This window comes from Onychostoma macrolepis, chromosome 15 (assembly GCF_012432095.1).
Source record: "Onychostoma macrolepis isolate SWU-2019 chromosome 15, ASM1243209v1, whole genome shotgun sequence".
Taxonomy (NCBI): domain Eukaryota; kingdom Metazoa; phylum Chordata; class Actinopteri; order Cypriniformes; family Cyprinidae; genus Onychostoma; species Onychostoma macrolepis.
In genome coordinates this window covers 6,526,801-6,546,582 of record NC_081169.1, presented here as the reverse complement: position 1 = coordinate 6,546,582, position 19,782 = coordinate 6,526,801, and the positions used below count along the sequence as shown (strand labels likewise).

Below are 19,782 nucleotides of genomic sequence, written 5' to 3'. Positions count from 1 at the left end.
CTCTCCTCCCATAAATTTTGCATTTTAAAGGGAAACGCCTTGAAATGCATATAAGGTCAGGAGCAAAAATAACTGTCTCCACGCCTTTTCAGCACTAATTCTTCAGTAAGAATTTAGTAAAACTTTAGTAAAACCTGACAGTCCAATTTTAATGCCAAAAGATGGTTTGCGCTGGCGCAAGCTGTTAGTAAAACTGGCCCTTGGTCATTTGCAAAGCCACAGACTTCGGGCAGTTCTTCATGAACGTAAGTATAAGTTATTTCATGGTATCCACTTTAAGATAATTTAAGGTGATAAATAATAACGTGAACGGCAGAGGTGTAAAAAGTACTCAAAAATTTGACTCAATTAAAAGTACAAGTATCTGGCCAAAAACATACTTGAGTAAAAATAAAAAAGTGCAACTTTAAATTGTACTCAAGTATTACAAAAGTAGGTTTTTCAATTCAAATTTATTTGTATAGCGCTTTTGACGATACAAATCGTCAAAAGAAATTTAAGTTTCTACATTATATTTAGGCGTAGGTTACTGGTGGTACAGTAAAAATCATGCAGTTAAATTATATATATATATATATATATATATATATATATATATATATATATATATATATATATATATATATATATATATGACTTTCATTTATTAGATGAACACACAAACTAAGATCTAAATCATCTAAACCAGGGGTGTCAAACTCAGTTCCTGGAGGGCCGCAGCCCTGCAGAGTTTAGTTCCAACCCTGTTCCAACACACAAACCATGTAGCTTTCAATTGAGCCTGATAATACTTGAGTACCAACCACACTGGATGGTTTGTGTAAGAATGTCAGTATTGATGAATGTCACATAATAGATGTCAGTATTTTGATTTTGCTTTAAGTGATGGCAGATACAGTCAAGTGTACAAATCTTTTACATATAAGTTCAGTAGTTCATGTTCAGAAGTACCAGCTGAGTTTATATGATGTGTATATTACAATTTACATTAAAAATTACATCAGTTATATTAAAAAAAAAAAAAAAAAATGTAAATGTCTAAACAATTAGTCAATTAGACTTTCAGTATGCCTGGTACATTGCTCTGGGGGTGGAGTTTGACTTTTCAGAGGCAAGTCTTTCCATCTTTGCTTAACACATTTTGCAAGCCAGTATAAAAAATGATTGCTTTTTTGAAACAGGCTAATATGCCAAGCATAAGAAGATGGCGGTGTGCACTCCTACTTGAAGGCTCAGGGTATATTTTAAGTCTTTTATAAGTGATGACATGTAGCACTTTATCTTTATCTACTATCACTCTTTTTCTTTTTTCTCCAGCCATGGACCCAGCAGAAAGCCATGCTGATGTATGATTGAATATTGTGAAGCATTTCACTAACCTATTTTATTTTTTGTTGTTGTTGTAATTTTGCATTTAAAATAGTTTTGTCATTTATCACTGTACATGTTTTCTTCAATTTAGCTACCGTCAGAACTGCTAAGACTACTAGATTCCTGCAGATGTGTATGAAGAAGGTGATGGAGCTGTTCTCACACTGTCACTAGTGTGCAGAAAGTTTTATGACATTGTCAGCCATCAGGCTTTTCAAAGAAAATCTCACCTTTATTAAATAAACAAGTTTATATTTAGAATGTTTATTGCATTAATTGAGAGTAGGGGTGTGCGATATGACGATTTTTGATTGTGGACGATAAAAATGTCTCCACGAACTGCTTTTGAAGAAATATCGTAGTATCGTGCTACAGCGCACATTCTATCAGCTGCAGTTCTTATTCCTCCGTCTCAATATACTGTATATTATTCGGATCTGCTTTAAAGCCTTGCCGGTTAAATGTTTTATTCACGCGTTGGTCTGACGTGCGCCCGTACACCCGAAGCGCGCGTGCTAAAGCCTGTCAAAAAGCGCCTGATTACTGAACTAAGTTATCTTGTGCACTATCACTGTCAAAACACACAAGGTTTATGTATAGACTCCGTTGCTTATGTCTAAAATGAGTGAGAAAACGGATGCGTGCCTCTGTATATTAGATGCGTGCATGTCTTAAAGGGGCAGTACTGAACATGCTGCCGACTGTCATTAAAGGAATAGTTCACCTTAATTTCTGTCATTATTTACTAACTCGCATGTTGTCCCAAACCTGTATTATTTTTTTTTCTTGTGCTGAACACAAAAGAAGATATTTTGAAGAATGTGGGTAACCAAATAGTATCTGGTCCACATTGACTTTTGATAGAAGGAAAAAAAATAAGTCACTGGGGACCAGCAACTTTTGGTTTTCCATGTTCCTCAAAATAGCATTTATGTTCAGCAGAAGAAACTCATTCAGGTTTAAAGAAACTTTTGAGTGAGTAAATGATGGTATAAAATATAAAACTTTTTATTTTGGGGTTAATTATTCCTTCAATGTTAATAAAACACAAAGAGAAAAATCACTCACTACTCTTGACTGAAAAACGTTAATACAGTTGATTTAATAGGAATCAATCTATATAGTGTTTTATTTTTATATTTGTTGATTCAATTTCTCGAATGCTCCTGCTAAATACACCTATTGTACCTGAAAATAAAACACTGTTTTATTTGTATAGTATGTGTATTTGTAATGTGTATCTTTGTTGTAATCAGTACATTGGTAATAGAACACTAAAAGATATTTAGAATTTATAAACAGCTTGTGAGACTTTATATCCTTATGTTTTTGATAAATAATTTTGATTATGGATGCACTATAATTAGACCTTTACAAACACGCGGTGGTGATGACATCAATAACTCGCTGCCATTTATAATGAAATTCCTAAGGTTTGTTCAAAAGTAATAATTGTGACCCTGTGAAAACCCAGCTAAAGTCTTTTTTTTGTGATTTACTGTTTTCTACACAAAATCATCCTTCATAAGGTAAAGAACATTCTGTGAAAATTTAACCTTCATATCTTTAATATTGACCGAGTAAGGCCATGTAAAAGATTTCAATTATAGTGAAATTAATGGTTGAAATCCAAATTTGATGCTTGTTATCTCATAATTAGATTTTGAGACTTTAGCCTGGATTTCACAGAGAGGGTTATTAACATTATTATCGCTATTTTAACAGTGAAAGAATGGGATTTGGGTTTATAGAATTGTGTTAGATTTATTACTTAACAGATTAAAAGGATCAATAGCATTTAAAATCATGACCCGGCTTTGTGAAACAGGAAGCTTTTGCAACCAAAGACCTTTTGGCACGCCCATTGCTCCAGCCTGCAACCATTAGCCAAAAATCGTAACAGCTAATGCTAATGCTTCCAGTCTGGCAGTATGTGGGAAAGGAGACCAGAGGCGTTTTATTTATTTATTTATTTTTTTGAATGGAAGTCAAAGGAGGAGAGGCTTCACTACGCTGAATAAACAGCTTTTTAGAGGAAATGGCTTATCATTTAATGAACCGATAGCCTATCTTCAACATGTTTTACACTAAACAATACTTTTGGATTGAACTATTTTTAAAAAAAAGTCAGTGTATTTTTGCGACAGGTGGGATTCAGCTTACGACACTTATTCATTTCTATGGTATCCGTAAATGGCGACTGAGTGTCTTTTTTTTTTATTTCAGCATTTGTTTTTTTTGTTTTTTGCAATAACAACAGGGGAACAGAGTCAAAGTACAATACAACAACAATATAAAGCGACTGAGTGCCATACAACTCCGACTGAAATTCAATGATGTCAAGGCTGTAATGTGATTGGTTATTAAGAGACACGTGATCCAAGTTAGCCGTTACGCTTTCTCCAATAGTAAGTAATACCAAAGTCCCTTTAGGTATTCTATAGTCTTTGGTAATACACACCCTCTTATCTCCCTATAGTAAAAAAATATCTGTGTCCGAAATCGCTCCCTATCCACTATATAGTGCACTATATCGGGTGTCAGCCATTTTGTAGTGCTGTCCAAATTCTGAGTGAACGACTTCATTCCCTACATTCGTTCACTACTTTTTACCCACAATGCATTCTGATTTCGAGTGTACACTCGCTGAAGCACTATTTCCCACAATCCAATGCGGAGCACCGACGAGCTGAAAGAGAAAGCGGGAGTGAGCGAGTTTGAATGACAGATGCTGTTTACAGTCTTATTTCTGCTTTAACGTTTATTTCATACATTATATTAAAATGTCTTATGTGGGTATTAACTCAGTTTAATATTTTACTAATTACTGAGGTGGCATCATTGTTAACTTACAAAAATGATGATAATTTGATGGACGATTTAAAGGTGCAATGTGTAATATTTAGGATGACCTATAATCAAGTCAAGTCAAGTCACCTTCATTTATATAGCGCTTTTAACAATACAGATTGTGTCAAAGCACTTAACAGTATCAAATTGGAGGATAGAGTGTCAGTAATGTATAATGATAAGATTAAACACTCAATTTTCAGTTAATGTTGAATTCAGAGATGTCATTGTTTAGCTCAGTTTAGTTTAAATAGTATCTGTGAAATCAAATCGACGATAATTGCTAGAAATTAAGTGTCCCCAACTGAGCAAGCCAGAGGCGACAGCGGCAAGGAACCAAAACTCCCTCATGGAGAAAAAAACCTTGGGAGAAACCAGGCTCAGTCGGGGAGTCATTTCTCCTCTGGCCAGAGAAAACCCGCAGGTCAATTCCAACCCCAGCCATGTCAGATTGTGCAAACGGCCTATCTGATTCCGTGGTCTTGTCTCGATGGGGACTATTTCATATAGACAGAAATGCAATATAATATACATAACTACGTTTTCAGAGGAGTATAAAGACCTTACATAATGAACCGTTGTGTTTTATTACCTTAATGAGCCATTTCTAATAGGTGTGTTCGACTTGAAGCTGCGCTGCGCAGAATGATCAGTGTATGACATCAAAGTACCGAGAGAGCGATTCGAAAGCATAAGGATCCATCTGCTTTTGATGTCATGCACTGATCATTCTGCGCAGCGCAGCTTCAAGTCGAACACACCTATTAGGTGCGTTCGACTTAACGCAGCGCTGCACAGATCGATCAAATTCTGACTTGAAGCAGTGCATGCCGGTTACAAATTTTGTTCGACTTGAGATGGCGCTGACATCACGTGGCTGTCAAAAGTGACTCAGCCGGCATGACAATGATCACGTGTGTTTCGGGTTTATTCTAACCTTTTCAATTCCAATAAAGCTCACAAATCTGTTTTCTTTTTTTTTCTTTTTTTAACAGTAAAAGCTTTTTTACTGTAGTCACAATATTATATTGAGTTCTGTTTATCATTAGCGTCACTAACGGGAGCAGAAAGTGTCCGGCTTGACGGCTCCGTTTTCAACTCCGCCCCAACTGCAAGCGGCTACTCTCGTTGACCACCATCTGTAGCCGTGCTTCAAGGCGAACACACCTAACGTTTTATGGAGGGCGTGTCTGAAGCTTGGTGCTGACTCGACCGTCATAATGACAACAGCCAATCACATTACTTTTCTGGTGTTGCATGAACAGGATTGGCTAGCGTCTGCGCTAGGGTGCTTGCATAAGGCGATCTGATTGGCTGACGCCTGCATTGGTGCTTGAAAAGTTTTCAACTTCTGCCGCGAGCAACACTATAGGCTTGTTTGAGATGCGCCTCGCCTCGCCTGAAATGTAGTCAAGAGCAGGCGGCTGCAGTGAGGGGAGGAGTGAAATAAGCGCAGTCAAGACGGACAGTTCTGCCCTCTCGAAGTGGAACAGATACATACGAGATCAAAGGCGGATATCGCGTTATTCTCACTCATGCACTGTGCTGCTGATAAACATTATATAATTTCAGTTCTGTTGCTTTTATATGAATATAAATATGATGAACAAGACACTCAAAAAGTGCTTGCCATTTAATTCCAGATGAAAGGCGTATTTATCATCCATTTTTATTTTAATTCAAACATGTATTTTAGATTTTTATAGAAAATATGACAACAATCACATATCTCACACAGAGAGTCAGTGTTTGGGAATATTCATGCACAATTTAAATACATAATTGCATGAAATCAGATTTAAAAAAAACAAAACATTTTAGAAGAGAATGCAGCATCACGGTTGTCTGAACCGACTGCTCAATCCGACACAGCCGCCTCGCCGTCGCGAGAGTTTTTTGGCACACGTCAGCATGACATCAGAGCAAGGTGGACGTAACTCGGACACTTTTCTAACCGGCATGCATCTCGCGGTGATCACCGGTGATCGGTTCTGCGCAGATTTTGCTCATCTCAAACAAGCCTACTAGTGAAGTGATGCGATGGACCCACAATTCAGTTAAGCAACGCTTGACGTCACTCCATTCAAAGCAAACGAGAGGCGTTGACTCCGACGACCCGTGAACATTACTTATCGAACTCTTATCATTTATCGAGGAAATATATATCGCGCGATAATTATCATTATCGATTTATCGCCCAGCCCTAAGTGAGGTTATATTGCTGCAATGATTTGGCATATTCAAACCAAACTTGGTGTGTGTTACGACAACCATGTCCATGAAAAATGGCTTTTTTGCTTATAACTGAATGGTTTGTCATCATCATTTGGAATTTCTTTCACATCAATTTCGTCACAGCACCACCTATTGGCCAAAAGTGATAAGCAATTAAACCAACAAGTGATTGTATTATATATTTTTTTTAGATTTTGCTTAAAATAATCAACATGTATTTTATTACAATTTTTTTTTTTTTCCAGTTGGCCTTTTTTTTTTTTTTTTTCAGTTGGCCTGATGTTCCCTGCTTGCTTAGTTCCACATTTTGCCTCTGCAGCTCTTGGCCCTTTAATTGCTGCTTGCAGCCATAGTTCTCGCTTTTATTATTAAGCAGTAACATACAAGCAAGCATGCTGTTGTGCTGAATATCTCCGGCCACAGCAGCATCACACCATAGGTAATAACTAGGGCTGTCGATTTAACACATTAAATCGTAAATTAGATGTAGTTAATTATGGAAAAAGCAACACATTAAAATTATTAATGCATTTAACGCACAACATCATCCATTGCATGCAGCTGCTGATGAACATGACGCTGGACAATGACCGACTAGAATGCAGTCATATGCTCCTAAAATTCAAGATATGAGGGCAAAAAGAGTAAGATATAAGGTCCCTTCCTTGTATTGGTTTTTGTCTTATATTTCTATCATATGATATAGTTTAGCAATATCACTCAAACAAGAGTGCTGTTTTTCCTCAAATATCTGCACGACTGCAAATGTGATATTGACTGTTGTTCACAGCGATGCTGCATATCAGACTGCTCATCCAGGTAACAAACTGGTGTTATCACACCACATACTCGCACTCTCAATTTATACAAATGCAACTGGTACAATCATGTATCTCAACAATCAATTGTATTATGTTACACATTGATATACATTATGTTACAGATTGATAAACGTCTTGTATCCCCTCACCTCTTGTTACTCCCTGATGACGTCATGATTGCAGAATCTTTTTCATTTCCACTGGAACTCCCCACAGACTCATTTCCATGTGATTCATTACTGTGAGACTCATTACTGTGAGATTCTGTGCCACTTCCACTAGAGCCACTTCCGCCCATCTCCATGTCCTCATGCATCTGTGTTTGAGGTCTCGGAGAAGTGGGTGGGTCATGACTGCTGTCACTCCCCTCAGAGGCCCCACCCATGTGGTGCAGGTGAGACATGGAGCCACAAGGGGATTCAGATTCCCCTTACGTCCCTGTACAAGTAAGGCTTTGTCTCTGTCTCACCTGACATGGACAAGGTGAAGCTTTACATTTCAGGTCAAAGGTCCCCTGACCCAATTACATGTTGTAGCTGTGAAAACAAATGGTAAGATAAGGTAAATGCATTAATGCTTTTAATTTTTTTGATTATACAAGTTTTTGATTATTTATTGATTATGCAAGTCGTAAAATGTAAATTAATGTAATAATGCCATTTTTGGCTCATAAACTGAAATACACTTCCAGCATGATAGTCAATGACAGGATTTTCATTTTTCTCTCTGATCTATTAATTTATTGAAAAAATACATTAAAAATGCAATTCATGCATACAATGACAAATGCACCTATTTTATGATAAGCATGTTTTAAATTTCTCAGTAAAAAATGTATGCCATGGTGATACAGACCCTCATAACTGTAATAATTAATGTAGTGCTGCTAGAACGTTATTCCAAAATTATTTGGTCCTTTAGTCACAATGCCTTTATTTTTCAGGATTAAGAGAGTCATTTGTTCAGATTCAGAAGTGATGAAGATATTGTGAAAGACATGATGGAATTTATAAGATCTTTTAAAAGCTTTTACCCTAAATGAGACCATTTATTAATTAATTTTCATATTCTGAAATATTAAAATGCGTTTTTTTTTTTTTAAATGTGTGTAAATGTAGTTTGTAGGAGTTCATCAAAATGTATTTATCATTTAATGGAAAAAAAAAAAACTGGAATAAAATATGTTTAAAATTCAATAGCATCATTTGCCCAGTCTCCCCTAGTTACCTAATACAAGAGATTGTTTTTTTTTTTTTTTTTTTAATTCATTGTTCATTGATATTTAGAAAGCATAAAAATAGATTGCTGGTCAAGCATCCATGATATTTTACAACAAATGAAAGTCATATGGGAAATGCAGTTGGAAGCACACACCTGACTCACACAGACTGTTTCTGATAGTTATATGAAATAGCCCAGCTTCACCAACTAAATTACAAATTAGCATTTTTCAGGGAACTCACTACATATTTATTTCAACGAATGTGTCTATTTAACCCTAAACAAACATGTAACTTAATCAGGTGTGCCGGTGAAGAAATAAAACATAATAAACAAACCGCCATTGGATATAGCTCCAGTCAATAAAAACGTAAAGTGCATATTTTTACTTTTTGCCGTGGGAATGTAAAACGTTCCATATGAAAACAGTTTCTTGCATGCGTTGGTCTGAGCTTGCAATTGACGTGTACGTGAAGAATTGAAACTATTAATATCAATGCAAATATAATCGCGATGAAGACTAGCCACGAAAACATTAGCACTCTTGTAAATATGGTTTTATATATTTAAATACATTTGTTTTATTTTCAGCCCAAAATCCCTCCCCGTCCGCCTTTCAGCATTCACACGCTGACCTGCAATGCACGGTACACTGACACAGTTATGTAAAAAGTCGTGCTACCACCGACATAATTCGTTTTATGATCTTCTTAATTGACATACATGTTCTAATAAGGACAAAAACGCATATAATATTGTATTTATAATGTATTATAATGATTACAACTCCAAAATGTAGGAATACTGTACAAAACAGAAGGATTAGAACATTTCCGCGCATGCGCAGTACTCGTCGGGTTATGCAACAGATTTTTTTTGTTTAAAGCCAACAATGAAAAAATGAAGTAGTAGTCTAATGTCACAAACCAGCAAGAGCACGCTTGATTCACGATCCAGGTCTTTGGTAATATCAGAGTTGTCCCGGCTTACTTTTGTCACCGCGAGGCACATACAAATCCTGACATACTGTACAATATTTCACCGGTCCTTATTACCGCTGAAAGCAGTGGATCACGCTCTGACCTAAATTTAGGCTCCTCCCCTTCTACTTCCTATTGGCTGCAGCACTAGGGTTCCCATGGAAGACACTACCCAGTGACGTCAATCCGAGCTAGTTGGTGAAGGACTCTTTATATAAACCGTGAAGGTGCCGCACGTGGAATCCCATGCTGATGCTATGATCGCGGAAAAGTAACCGTATGGTTCGAATTGACGGTAACGTTACTACGTTATATAAAGGCAAAATATAATTGCTTGTTATTCTAAGAACACCAGTTTCATTTAGTACAGTGATTTTTTTCCCCCTCGTGTTTTTAAAAAAATTATTCAGTGTTCATAGGTTACGCGAACAACGCATCTACATTGTAGTTGTCCTGTCTAACTTAACTACGGTCGTTTTATGCTGCTTTCTTTATTAGACATAACTTTTTGATTAACCTGTTTTGGACGTTCCTGGTAGGCTACTGTGTACTGATGCAATTTTCGTTTAGGCTTGCTTGTAACGGCACAGGGTCACCCACTGACCCACATACACAAGGCTCGCTGGCTGTGTCCCATCTTTGACAGAATGAAATGCAAACATCCGATTATGCATTGGATGGTTGCCTAACCACTATTTCAAGGAACTGTGATTTATCATTGTCATGGAAACTAGAATGTATAAACTTTAATTGAACAATTTAATAATCAATTAAAAATTACATTTATACCTGTACCCACATTGGACCAGTGGTTTGGAAAATGGATGGATGATTCAGCTACATGCGCCATCTTCTGGCGAGACTTGCGAATTTATTCAGCACGAACCTCACAGTGCATTATGGATATTCTATCGCCGTTCAGCCAAAGACACTAGGTGTGTTCGACTTCATGCTTGCAGTCTGGGGCGGAATTGAAAGCGGAGACGTGAAGTCGGACTCTTTCTGCTCCCGGTAGTGATGCTCTCGCGGTGTTTGGATACTCTTATCACAGATGAAGTGAATAATATTTGTCAAATGCACGGACGTTTCAGAAATGTTTTCATGAGCAACAGAAATACTTTATATATACTGCTTAATACAGGGCCATCTGTTGAAGAATAAAGTTCAACATAAACATGTACTATTTAAATACCAATAAGCCTTTATCGGTGTTTTTTTTTTAATTAAATGTGACTCATTATAACATTGTGACTATACAGTAAAAAAAAAGCTTTTACTGTTCTAAAAACAGATTTGTGGGCAGTATTTTTTTGTATTATTATGTAAAAATTATACAAAGGTTTGTACAAGCATATACAACTCACAACAAGTACAAAAACAAATAAGCCATTTGCCAATAATAAGCCAAATATACATTAGATAAAATTAAGAACAAAAAAGCAAGAAAGACCTATGAAGCTTTTTGTTACTTTAAATTGTTGTAATTTTACCCCTGGCATGAATTGTTTCACTTTACATATTCTTATGAATGTTTATTTGTTTTTGTACTTGTTGTGAGTTGTATATGCTTGTACAAACCTTTGTATAATTTTTGCATAATAATAAAAAAACACTGATAAAGGCTTATTGGTATTTAAATAGAACTTTATTCTTGAACAGATGGCCCATTAAGCAGTATATAAAAAGTGTTTCTGTTGCTCATGAAAACATTTCTGAAACGTCCGTGCATTTGACAAATATTGCATGTTATTCACTTCATCTGTGATAAGAGTATCCAAACACCGCGAGAGCATCACTACCGGGAGCAGAAAGAGTCCGACTTCACGTCTCCGCTTTCAATTCTGCAATTCGACTGCAAGCAGCTGCTCTCGCCGATAGGTCTGTGCGGCGCCGCATGAAGTCGAACACACCTTATAGAAATACAAAGACGGTTCACTCCTATACTTATGAATGGGAGAAAGTGCAACGCGCAATGGCGGGATAGTCCCGCCTTCTAAATGAAAGAGCCAATCGTCGATTGGTAAAGTCATTGCGTCACTGCAGCGGCCTTTAGAAGCTCTGGTTCCCATAGAAACCGAGACTTGTAGAAACCTGAGGCTGGACCTGTTTTTTACAGTCTATGGGCTGGACAAGCGATGCACATAAGCGCGTTGAGCTACGCATGCGCATTGGCTGGTCTAGCCTGACAAATAAGCTTCTTAAACGCCATTTGAGCATTAGAAACAACATTCATGGGGCAGTTCATTTCAGATTTTGTTGCTGATTTGAAATATGTAATTTAATTACAAATATGGCAAATATGGCCGCCGAGTGAACGAGCTTTCCTTGAAAGGGACTTTGGTTCAGCGTACACTCGTTATTGCAGTGCATTATGGGACTGAATGAGTGCACTCGATAATGTCCACTGTGGTTTTGGACACCACTAAAAATGTCTGTAGCCTACTCTCAAAATATGCCATATTTAATAGGGGCTATTTCGCACACAGCTGTCTCTCTTATCTGACACAGTCAATTCAGTCCACGAAGCTGAGAACCACTGCTGTATACAGTACGGTGTATACAAAAAGTATTCAAACCTTTTTAAACGTTTTGTTGTTTTACAGCAATAATCAAGGTTTAACTTAGGTAAAGTTTCAGAGGATGTAAGGGTATTTTTCATGAGGATTATGAACTGTGGATATGACTGATAAAAAAAAAAAAAAAGTGGAGACTTATAAAATTGTTCTTTATATATTGATATAAATATTTTTAATTAAACTCACAAAAATGACATTTCCAATCTCACATGTCGAACAAAATATATTTTCACACTTTTGTGCAGGTCTGTGTAAATGTATTATTAACGGGCAGTTGCACATATAGTAGAGACATTGGTTGGTCTGTACCTAGAACAGTTCAGTTCACTCAAAAACCATATACTTACCCTCATGCTGCCTAAAAGTTTCAAAACGGACTAGTTGCATAAAAATAATCCTTAACTGCAGTGGTTTAATTTTATTTTGTACCAAACTCTAAAACCGTTTTGAACTTTTTTCAATTATTTATTTATTTCTAAATCAAACTGAAATTATAAAGGAGAGTTCAATGAAAAGAACTTTAATAGTATTTCTATAAAATGGGCAAGACAGAGCAAAGCCTGTATTAAAAGTTTCAGTGAAATCAAAGGTCATCAGTGTAACATACAGCAGCATGAGCGCACACACACTCTCTCAAAATAGGTCTACAGTTGCACTTTTTCATTTGCATATTGCACCAAGGCATCGAGACATCTTCTAATATAGTATAAGGAGTAGGGCCAATGGATATTCGAGTATAACCTGTTCTAGTGTAAAATGAAATTTATTTGATAGGCACAAATCTTACTCTCTCATATACCATAACAGCACAGAAAATGAATGCGTAGTTCTCTGGAATGTTGGTCCTAGATTCTTTGCATTGCTCTTAATAATATCATAATATCACAGTACAGACTTTCTTCCCATTCATACACATAGATATTCAGTGTAAAAATAACATGCTCAGTGCATCAATACACCCCTAGTCACACAGCCAAAAAGAGAAGCAGCACTAGAGACAGCATGTTATGTGTAGTTAAAAAAAATAAAAAATAAAATAAAATTGACAATTACTCTGTGCTTTACAATATAGGCATTAATCAAAAATTACTACTGCCTGAGCTGTCAGTAGACAGTAGCTGTCATGACAGTTAGACCTCCCCTTTTTGGTCCTCTGAGTCTTTTGTGCAGATATTCTGAGTAAACAGGCGGTTGAAATTGTGAGTTTTGATATGCAGGCATATAGTAAACCCATATAAATTTGTGAATTACTCTTAAAATAACAGGCACCAAAAATGAGCAATTTTCCTGGTCTAAACCATTAAACAACGGGTTTGGCTACAATGCTGTGCTTACATATAGATGCGGGATTTTTTTTAATGGCTAGCACCAAAGAACAAACTGCATGAGCTTTTCTCAACACAAAGAGGAGAGGAAGGTCCTTCATCTACACAGCGTTTTTTTTTTCAAAGTGATCCTCATTGAATATCTGTGTGTGAAGCCATCCCATTTTTTAATTACAGCCATTTCTGCTATATATAAAGTAGTACTGTGGTATATAGGAACAGTGCTTTACTATTACAACATTTAAAACTCATCAAATATTTATACCTATAACATGATTCCAGTGTTTTTAAGACTATTCCTCATAATAAAGTAGTCTGGCACATACAGTAAAAAAAAAAGTTTCTTGTGCAGCGAGGCACATGTTTACCTTATGATAAGGATGAATGTATGATTCATCATTCTTCATACTTATGGCATGATATGATGCACTTTCTCTGAGCTTGTGCTTTGATTTGTCCGTTTTCAAAACTCTATGAGTCCCAACATGTTAACATGGTTGTACAATAAACATCTTCTTTCTGGATGGCCAAAACTTGCGTTGTTGTGCCGTGTTTTAGGGACTCCCGTTTCTCTCTAGAAGGATGTGCTGGAGTTACGTATTGTTTGACTTTTCAGAGGAGGAAGAAAAAGCTGAAATTTTCTCTTTTGTTACCTTGTATAAGGCAATTATATCTGATGTCAAGCAAGGGTTTTCTATGGTTCTCCTGTGGTCAGAGGCAGATGATATTCAACAGAATAAAGAAAGCGTAGAAGCTTACAAGTTTTTTGTTTATTCCTGCAGACTCCAGACCTTTGAAGATCACTTAGATCCATGCGATTTGGCCATCAATTTCATAAGATCATAAATAAGTTGTATGTCACTGTTTTGCTGCACTTAATAGTGCTTTATGGTGAACCCTGACTTCAGTTTGGAGCCTGATGTTGTGTTTCCCTCGGTTTATGAAGGGTGAGCCACAATGTGGGCCATCCAGTTGACTTTGGTGGTCCAACTCTCTCGTAGAGCTTCATCAAACTTCTGCCGGAACTGTTTGAGGGCCTCCTCGTCAGTTTTACCTAACGCTAGAGAGTCCTGGAAGACATAAACATACAGCTGGTGTCATTATGTATATGCAATTATTTAGTTTTATTTTATTTTCTAAACCACCACTTTTAACACAGCTATGCATTAACCTAAATTGATGTTATAATGGTTTCATTATGTTCTCTGTCCCCCCCCCTGGATTTCCAGGGTTTTTTTTTTTTTTTAAAAGAAAATTGCTTCTTTGCCTCCACCTCTCTTCTCCACCCCCTTTTCTTTCCACTCTCTTCTCCCTCCCAACCTCCCTGCCAGCAAAGGTGGAGACAGTAAGAGAGAAGATGATAATAATAACAATGTCTTTAAGTGAGAGAAAATGAGAAGAGGAGAAAAATAAATATTTAAATGAATACGAGCAATAATGTATTTATGATTAACAGAATTTACACACTGAGGTACATTAAGCACTGCAAGGTTTTTTTCACATACACATGCATACAGTGTATGAGGCATGAATAAGCTTGCAGTGAACTTGCAATAAGCTTGCAATGCAGGTGCCTTGAGTGCAAGTTGCTAGCCTATTTTAAATATCTTGTGTTGTGTAATGTGTTCTATGTAAGATTTTATACTGGATCAGTTGTATGTTTGTATTAGTAGTTATGTTGAATGTATTTCTGTAGAGTAGTTTTCAGAATTTCTGATCTGTAGTGATGAAATTAAAGTGTATAATTTTACTGAATTACGAATGTTTTTGATGGGTTCTAAAAGTGGTGGTTGTTCTATGGTCCAATCTTTAATTGTTTCTTTGATTTGATTCAACTGAATTTTGATTTGTAAGTAATAGTAATCATAAACTAGTATTGTTCTTTACCCAATGATGATGCAAATGTGTAATAACCGAGATAACTAAGATTAGTAAGTAGTGATTTGTTGATAATTAAGTCAGGGTCTTTTGAAGTGTTTTCAGGCATATTGAAGGATTCATATTTTTTGAAAAAAAAAATGTAAATGCTTGAGATAGCTGTTTACTTTACTATATTTGTAGGCAACATGGTCAAGTTTGAAGATGACCAGAAAGTACTATTATTTCTGTAAAGTTGACCATCAATAAACAGTTTGTGTACAGTATGGGCTACTCTCTTTTTTGCATATTAAAAATGTGATGTTAATTTACTCAAGCTCAGGCCAGTTCCAGCTGTTGTGGTTTTTGCTAAGAAAAGATTTTCAGTGAACTGATTAAATTTCTGTTCCTCATACAAATCTATGATATGACCTGGACATACATGTTTAGATTATTTTTATGGAGCTTTTTCAGTCATCTTGATAGCCTCATTACTTTTTATTTACCATTTCGTGGAACAGAATAGAGTGGAGAAACTATGACGTCACTTTGAATGCGGATCGGCTGTTAGTGTCACACTGGTTCCCTCGACAAAAAGCCAATGGGATTTTTCCATAGGCTTTTGGATTATCGCAAAACATAAACTCTGTGTTCAATCATAGTTCATGAAACTTACACGTCAAGATAATCTTCACAAAATAATATAACTTTTATGAATTTTGTTGCCCAACTAAAAGCACCAGAACTTAAAAGCTAAACTTAGGCTAAACAAACTACACCACCGTCGCTCGCCTTCAACGTCACCACCACCGCACTCCCGACAACTTTTTCAAACTTATTTGTGTTCGTTAAACACGTTCAGTGAAAAGCATTTACTCTGTATATGAATTTTAATCCACGCTACATGAACCTTTTCATATAAACTGGAATAAATACAAAACTAGAGCCATGCTAAAACTGAAATGAGACATTATTTCATTTATTCACTATACTATTTATTTCTAATCAAAACTAAAAGGACATATGAAAGCACTTATTTCTGTACATTTCGAAATAAGGTGCATTAAAAGTCAATAAATCCTTGATTAATATGAATACTTTAATTAAAAACGTGTCTTCACATACTATTCAATAAAATTCTATTCTTATCTATTAAATAACAGCAGAGTGAGCGAGTTTTTGGACATGGTAAGATTAAACTTATTTTAGTGAATAAAGTACTACATTTCAGCTATCGTTTTGTTAGGATGGGTACACAAAATGTTATTTAATCCTTGCTTCTAGAAAATCCTCAATCTATATGCTTACTAACAGCTTCATGAGGCCCGTAAACATTTCATTTTAACGTGGCTTTACGCAATATGCATCGTTAAAGTTTCATTTTCACCACGTAAAGCCGGTAAATGTGGTGTTTACATGAAATAATCATATGAGTTTACCTTATGGTCTGAACCCAGAGCCTCCACATCAGTAAGAGATAAAACGAGCATCTTCCATCCGAAGACTTGTGTTGCATTTCGGGGCAAAGCAAAAAATCATTGTCGAACAACAATATAAAATGCGGGAAACTATCAATTGGTTATTCTACAATTAATTGTTCTATAAATTATACACTATGATTGGAAAATACTGTAAATCGATAAACTGTTCGGCGTGATGACATTTAATGTCTCCGACAGCGCCTGTAGTCTCATTTAGCAACTTGCTAGCAACCATCTTTTTTAATAAACGTAACAGTTTAAAAAAATCACGAGTGGGGTGTAACTGGTGTGTTTTATGTCTTAGAATAAAACGTGAAAGTATCCTGAGCTTGTGTGAGCCACAGACCTTATTTAAGGGATTTAACCAAAATCCCATTCAAAAAACCCATTGACTCTGGGACGATGGAACCGGAAGTGCTAAAATGCACTCGCTTCCGGGTTTTTGCCTACAAAGTGACATCATAGCTCCACCACTCTATAGGCTTTGCATTATGAAAGAAGAAATGTCATATGGGTTCACTTAATCTGAGAATGAACAAAATTACAATTCTCATTTTCATATTGCACTGGACATGTCTTTACCTTTAAATACTGGATATCTTTGACAGAAGTAAGCTCTGGCAGGCCTGCTGTGAGCATCAGAGCAAAGAGTGTGATGAACAGATTTCCATTCTTTCTCAGTATCAGATATGCGTCCTCACAGTATTGCCTAAAACTACACACATATACAAAGCACTGTTAAATTAGCATCCTATATCATTAGAAATTATGAAAAAGTGAAATGTACAAATTGTGCATTAAGAGTGAGCGAGATAATATGAAACACAAAAAGTCAGTTTTTCACTAACTTTCCAAATTTCTCGGTGTTGCCTGTTTTTCCCTGTTGAATCACGTGGATGAAGTCATGTGTGAGGATGAAAGGAACACGTTCACGCTTGATCCCAAACTTGGACTTAAAGTTTCCTAGGATATGGCCAAAGTCTATGTGGAAGAGCTGAATTACACACACAAACACATTTGTTTCTGTGAATTGTCGGGACTTTCCATAGACCTCTATTACTTTTATACTGACCAAACGATATTTTCTATCCCTTAACCTAAACCTAAACCTACCCCTTACAGAAAACCTGTTTGCATTCTTACACTTTCAGATAAACATCATTTACTATTTTTAATAATTTTTTTCCAATGTCAAAATTTCAGGTTTTACTATCCTTGTGGGGGCATTTGGTCCCTTCAATGTAGCATAAACAAGTACAAACACACACACACACACACACACACACACACAAAATAGATAATAAATATAAATATGATAAATATCTTGTTAATCTAAAAGTAATCTTAAATTTCATTTAAACTATTTTAAATCAACAGAAGACCATGAAAGATTAAGTAAGAGTAAGAGTGCCATTTTCATTCACGTGGCTTCAAGTATAGAATGGTTTTCCAACTTACCTGCCCTGTACTGCGAACCATGATGTTGTCACTATGCCTATCACCAATGCCCAAGACGTAGGTGGCAACACAATAACCAGCACACGACAGAGTGAACTCCTCAATGGCTTTTTCCAAAGCATCTCTGTCAACAAATCGCATCACAAATTAGTTTTGACTCAAACAGCAACTATATTTAATAAGAACATGACTACTGTCACTTCTGATATAAAATTTCATAGTGCCATACTGCTAGGATGCTAGAGCTAGATAAGATTATTTTGCAACATCAAGCTTTACCATTCAAAATAAATGATCTTTAGTAATACTGAAAATCACAATAAGAGATGGCGACCACATGAAGGCTGCCAATCAAAACATTCAGAGGTCAATATTGTGCAAAAATGATTGCCATCCATTACAATTTGCATGCATATTTACAATGTTATGACGGCAAATTAAACAAAATTAAAAAAATAAAAGAAAAAGTTTTACACAATATTTACTCAATTCACAAAAATACTGAAAAACGGATAACTAATGTATTCAAATAATCAAAAACTGTTCACGTGAGACATCATAGTCTACTACATGTCAAACTCACCCAGAGTTCTTGTCTTTAAGCCAGTTCAGTAGAGCATCTTTATTGAAGGCAGCAGCGGCGGCCATGTTGCTGCTTGTTTTTTGGATGTTCGCAATGGTATCAGCTGATGACACAACCTCAATCAGACCAGAGTGATCTCCTGTCGCCAAGCAACCATAAGGCACAATTCTACAAGACATTTATGAAAAAATAAGAAAAATAAAAAAACAAAATAAAATTATATTTTATATATATATATATATATATAAAATTTGAAAAAACATTGCGTAAAAAGATCTGATGCAATGTAATTCTGCAAATGGACACTTTTCATTAATTTTTACAATTTATTTTAATCTTGAGAGCCGTAATAGATTTTGTTCAATTGTGCAGGGGCATTTTTTGCTCCTTTATTTTGAATTTGTGGGGCATTTTTTGTTCAGTTTGGTGGCATTTTTACTAATTATTTTCAAACTCTGCACATCATATGTGGCATTGTTTCTAATGTCAACAGGCATTCAAGTACAAGAATTTAATTGTTAGGTTTGTAAAGCTAATGCAAAGACATCTGTAGTGTGCTTCCAAATTTAGTTTAAATGATTGAGGACAAAATATTCTGAATATTAAGTGTGAAGTAATGGAAAAGGGGCATCACAACTCAAAAATGTTTTGATTGGCTTGTGCCCAAAAGCATATTCAATTAAACAATATTCAGTGGCGAAGAAAATGTTGAACATGAGTTTCTCTTCTCAAATTATTTAACATTCCCCTTCTTAACCACGTCATGTAAAAATAATTCACTCAACACTCACACACTTACAAATAGAAACATAAGGATCAACAGAATATACACAGATTCTTTCAAAGACACACACACACTTTACCTGAGGTCCAGGTTAGCCTCCTTCCACAGCAGATCCATCAACCTTAAGATCTGTAAAGTCAACATGTCCTGCCGCAGGTCTGAGAAAGGCAGATATTAAAAAGTTTATTTAATCTAATCTTGTGATAGTGTTTTGTCTTTGCTTATTATCTGAGCCACCTG

At 36.0% G+C, this 19,782-nt stretch overlaps 2 protein-coding genes across 5 annotated transcripts in view; both read right to left on the bottom strand.

Annotated features, from left to right (window-relative positions):
* Positions 1 to 7,753, bottom strand: part of LOC131554320 (period circadian protein homolog 2-like) — a 34,228-nt gene extending 26,475 nt beyond the window's left edge. Inside the window, 2 exon segments of the mRNA XM_058799582.1 lie at positions 7,427 to 7,705; positions 7,707 to 7,753. Of these exon segments, the coding sequence (XP_058655565.1) occupies positions 7,427 to 7,705; positions 7,707 to 7,753 (326 nt within the window).
* A 4,805-nt stretch (positions 7,754 to 12,558) lies between these two features.
* pik3cb (phosphatidylinositol-4,5-bisphosphate 3-kinase, catalytic subunit beta) overlaps positions 12,559 to 19,782 on the bottom strand; it is a 41,284-nt gene continuing 34,060 nt past the window's right edge. For all 4 annotated transcript variants that reach the window (XM_058799845.1, XM_058799843.1, XM_058799844.1 and 1 more), the window contains 6 exons: positions 19,622 to 19,700; positions 18,759 to 18,926; positions 18,176 to 18,299; positions 17,566 to 17,711; positions 17,300 to 17,432; positions 12,559 to 14,449 (listed from right to left, as the gene is read on the bottom strand). In XM_058799845.1, coding sequence (XP_058655828.1) covers positions 14,318 to 14,449; positions 17,300 to 17,432; positions 17,566 to 17,711; positions 18,176 to 18,299; positions 18,759 to 18,926; positions 19,622 to 19,700 — 782 coding nt within the window. In that variant the 3' untranslated portion in view covers positions 12,559 to 14,317. The remainder of the gene's footprint in view (positions 14,450 to 17,299; positions 17,433 to 17,565; positions 17,712 to 18,175; positions 18,300 to 18,758; positions 18,927 to 19,621; positions 19,701 to 19,782) is intronic.